We start from the raw sequence: 4,958 nt of genomic DNA on the forward strand, positions 1-4,958 counted from the left end.
TTCAGCTTTGGATCCTTTTCTTTTTAGTTTTTTAGGTTCTTTCTTCAGGAGACAACTTCCTGTCCTTCACGTGTTAAAGCTGCATTCTCTCTAGTGTCCACCAGGGGGCGACTCCTCTGGTTGTATAGAAGTCTAGTCTAAAATGACTCTACTTCTCTCTTGATTTATTCCCTCAGTAAACATTGTAAACATGAGTTTATGGTCTCAATCTCTAGTTTACAGTCTTCTTCAATACAGCATGATGTTCATTTAGTACATTATGGAACATTTAGAGTCAAACAGACCATAAAGAGGGGATACTTTATGGTCTATTATTTTACACACACACACACTGATGTCAGCAGAGATCTGTTGACAGAGTTTAAGAAGTAGAAATGTTACGGTTTAGTCAGAATTAAATTATAATTATATTTTAGTTATTGTGTTTGAATGAACTGGTTTCTGGGCTTTAAAGTGTTAACAAGTAGGTTATGTGAATGTACATGTAAGCCCCGCCCCTCTCCTCTGATTGGGCTGTGCCCTGATCTCCCTGTGGTGAGACTCCTCCCTCCCAGTTTTATTCCCAGTGGACCTGGTCTGAGAGAATCCAGAGCCGCCTGACAGCAGAACCTACAGCATCTGACCAGACCAGGATCTGAACCATGGGTGAGTCCTCTTTTATCTCCTTTCGCGGTCTGTCCATCACACCTCTCTCTGTCTGTCTCTCTCTCTCTGTCTCTGTCTCTGTCTCTCTCTCTCTCTCTGTCTGTCTCTCTGTCTGTCTCTCTGTCTCTCTCTCTCTGTGTGTCTCAGCTGCTTGCTTCTCTTTTCTCTCATGAGGTCTTTGCTGCTGATCTTTGTTATGTTTGTTCTGTAAAGTTCTTCAGAATAAAGCAGCAGAGCCTCGTTTTAATGTGAAAGACTCGGCTGCTTCTCTTCATGCATCCGACGTTTAAATGAATCTTTATGTGAGGAGCTCACTACAAGAGCTGTTGACGCAATCCGTTATTTTAATAGTTTAATTTACGTGTCCAGAGTCCAACGTGACATCTTCAAATGTCTCGTTTGTCCAAAAGAATTCAGAAAACTAAAATATTCAGATGTTTAAAAAATGACTCGACTAATAATCAACTCTTTTCTTTCTATTGATCAACCAATCATTGCAGCTCAAAAAGCTGCAGAAAACAGCGTCGTGTTCCTTTAAATGTGGCCGCGTGTGTGTGTGTGTGTGTGTGTGTGTGTGTGTGTGTGTGTGTGTGTGTGTGTGTTAGTGTGTGTGTGTGTGTGTGTGTGTGTGTGTTAGTGTGTGTGTGTTAGTGTGTGTTAGTGTGTGTGTGTGTGTTAGTGTGTTAGTGTGTTAGTGTGTGTGTGTGTGTTATATAACACCTCCAAAGGTCACATTAGTACAAATGAATCCTTGAATTATAACAAAACAGGTCTGATGTAGACTGTTTCTGATGTGGACTGGGTCTGATGTGGACTGGGTCTGATGTAGACTGTTTCTGATGTGGACTGGGTCTGATGTGGACTGGTTCTGATGTAGACTGTTTCTGATGTGGACTGGGTCTGATGTAGACTGTTTCTGATATGGACTGGTTCTGATGTGGACTGGGTCTGATGTGGACTGTTTCTGATGTGGACTGGTTCTGATGTGGACTGGGTCTGATGTAGACTGTTTCTGATGTAGACCGTTTCTGATGTGGACTGGGTCTGATGTGGACTGGGTCTGATTTTAAAGTTTAAATCAGTCACATGTTGATATTTAATTCATAATAAACATTTAAAAGATCGTTCGTTCTTACTTTTACTAAGAGAGGTATTTTCTGTGGTATTAGTACTTTAACTTGAAGGATCTGAAGTATTTAACTGTCGAAGCCGTAATAATGTGAATTATTTCACAGTTACAGTTAGGCTATAAAAAGATTTCCCAAGCTTTGAACATCTCACGGAGCACTGTTCAATCCATTATCCGGAAATGGAAAGAGTATGGCACAACTGCAAACCTACCAAGACACGGCCGTCCACCTAAACTTACAGGCCGAACAAGGAGAGCGCTGACGAGAGATGCAGCCAAGAGGCCCATGGTGACTCTGGACGAACTGCAGAGATCCACAGCTCGGGTGGGGGAATCTGTCCACAGGACAACTATTGGGCGTGCACTCCACAAATCTGGCCTTTATGGAAGAGTGGCAAGAAGAAAGCCATTGTTAAAAGAAAACCATAAGAAGTCCCGTTTGCAGTTTGCCAGAAACCATGTGGGGGACACAGCAAACATGTGGAAGAAGGTGCTCTGGTCAGATGAGACCAAAATTGAACTTTTTGGCCTAAATGCAAAACGTTATGTGTGGCGGAAACCTAACACTGCACATCACCCTGAACACACCATCCCCACTGTCAAACATGGTGGTGGTAGCATTATGCTCTGGGGGTGCTTCTCTTCAGCAGGGACAGGGAAGTTGGTCAGAGTTGATGGGAAGATGGATGGAGCCAAATACAGGGCAATCTTGGAAGAAAACCTGTTGGAGTCCGCAAAAGACTTGAGACCGGGGCGGAGGTTCACCTTCCAGCAGGACAACGACCCTAAACATAAAGCCAGGGCTACAATGGAATGGTTTAAAACAAAACATATTCATGTTAGAATGGCCCAGTCAAAGTCCAGACCTAAATCCCATCGAGAATCTGTGGCAAGATCTGAAAACCGCCGTTCACAAACGCTCTCCATCTAATCTGACTGAGCTTGAGCTGTTTTGCAAAGACGAATGGGCAAAAATCTCAGTCTCTAGATGTGCAAAAGCTGGTAGAGACATACCCAAAAGACTTGCAGCTGTAATTGCAGCAAAAGGCGGTTCCACAAAGTATTGACTCAGGGGGACTGAATACTTTTGCACACTGCACTTTTCAGTTTTTTATTTGTGAAATTTTTTTAAATCATGTATAATTTTCTTTGTACTTCACAATTGTGTGACACTTTGTGTTGGTCTTTCACATAAAATTCCAATAAAATATATTTATGTTTGTGGCGTGTAATGTGACAAAATGTGGAAAAGTTCAAGGGGTATGAATACCTTTGCAAGCCACTGTATATTATAATTAGAGGTTTAATTGAGCAGCTCAGTTTAAAATACATGAACAACTCGTACTGCTACTGTTACTTCAGTATAACATCACAGTACTCTTTCCCGCCTGTGGTGGGGGGCGGAGCCTGCAAGTGATGCAGTATTTCTGTTTTAGAATCAATCATCAACTCATAAGTGAATGAATAACTCACGTCAGAGTTTAACTACCATGTGTGTGTACTTATACTCTGTACTCAGTGGGGGGGGGGGGGAGTACTCAGTGCTTCAGTAAAAGTAGTAGTAACTGTAATAACTTTATTGATCCTCAACGTGTTCATTGGTTTATGAACAAACCACCTGCAGAACTAAAGACGTTCATCAGCTAATGTTAGCATGCTAACGTGCTAAGCTAAAGTCCCATGTGAATGAAAGCAGCAGCATTAGAGGAGCGATCCAACCGATCACAGGACTCGGGGGATCCTGAGGCGGTCTCAGTCTCTCCTGAGGGTTCTGGGTCTACTACCTGCTGGGCGTAAACAGCGTCCAGGAGGATCCAGACCAGATGTTGGACCACTTCCTCATCTGGTCCCTTTAGACCTGAAGGATCAGCACAAAATAAAAAAGGAGCAGTTATGACTTTAATACAGATGGTTTAACATCTGGTGTACAAGACTCCAGACTATTGTTTCTGCCGCCATCCAAAAAATCTGAAGTTAGTAAATCATCAAAAGTTCTAAATCTCCCCCCCCCCCCCCAACCAGAGAACCATGAACCAGAGAACCATGAACTCAGATCTGGAGGTTGTGAGTCTCATTATGACTGCTTCACACCTGTTTTAAGTTTAAGTTTAAGCTTTTTAGATTAAAGTTTTGAAGTTTAAGTTTAAGTCTCTTGGGGCAGTGCCCCCCCCCCCCCCAACCAGAGGATGATGTAATCGACCGTTTTCCCCCCAGAGAACCATGAACCAGAGAACCATGAACTGAGACATGAGGTTGTGACTCTCTTTATGACTTCCTCACACTCCTGGAATCCTCAACCAGTTCTTCCTGAAGAGAACCACATTATCTGCAAAGAGGCGGAGACGCATTTCTGAAAATCAACAACATAACAAACCCCCCCCCCTCCCCCCAAGCATTATGAAATATGCTTCATGTTGTGTGTTGTTGCTGCAGAGTGAGACTTGTTTTCATGACGAGTTTAGGCGGTTTAATTACGAGGGAACCTCCGGCTATAACTACACCAAATCATTTGAAAACACTCCCAATGTTAATCAGTCTGACCTCTGTGACAGCTCCTGTCGTGATAACAGTGTTGAGGTTCTTTCTTCGGTTCTTTAAAGTTCTCCTGTTCTTCATGTGTTAAAGCTGCATTCTCTCTAGTGTCCACCAGGGGGGACTCCTCTGGTTGTATAGAAGTCTAGTCTAAAATGACTCTACTTCTCTCTTGATTTATTCCCTCAGTAAACATTGTAAACATGAGTTTATGGTCTCAATCTCTAGTTTACAGTCTTCTTCAATACAGCATGATGTTCATTTAGTACATTATGCTCCATCTAGAGTCAAACAGACCATAAAGAGGGGATGATTTAGGGCGGGGCTACACAGTGATTGTCACCGTGTACTATGTCACTCCTCAGTCCAGATGTGGTCACTTCCTGTTCACTGGTTGATAAAAAACAACAAGATGGCGATGGACAAAAGGCTGAACTAGAGGCTTCAATTACATCAGATGAATTTGTCTTCTTCATAAAGTCTCTGTATTGTGTTTTCTCAGCCAGCTGTTCAAAATGTGGACCAGGATACCGAAGCCCTCTGGACGCCATGAAAGGTGAGTCTGTCTGACTGACCACTACATCTTTGTGTATGAATATATATACACACACATATATATATATATATATACACATATATACACATATATAAT

The 4,958-nt window shown here is 42.5% G+C and overlaps 1 protein-coding gene across 1 annotated transcript in view; it reads left to right on the plus strand.

The window, feature by feature from the left end:
• Positions 1–571: 571 nt before the first annotated feature.
• Positions 572–4,958, plus strand: part of selenbp1 (selenium binding protein 1) — a 10,077-nt gene continuing 5,690 nt past the window's right edge. The window contains exons 1-2 of the mRNA XM_068729964.1: positions 572–645; positions 4,809–4,862. Coding sequence (XP_068586065.1) covers positions 642–645; positions 4,809–4,862 — 58 coding nt within the window. The 5' untranslated portion in view covers positions 572–641. The remainder of the gene's footprint in view (positions 646–4,808; positions 4,863–4,958) is intronic.

Source organism: Cebidichthys violaceus, unplaced genomic scaffold (assembly GCF_023349555.1).
Source record: "Cebidichthys violaceus isolate CVI_PGR_0920_01 unplaced genomic scaffold, fCebVio1.0.p SCAF_48, whole genome shotgun sequence".
Classification (NCBI taxonomy): Eukaryota; Metazoa; Chordata; class Actinopteri; order Perciformes; family Stichaeidae; genus Cebidichthys; species Cebidichthys violaceus.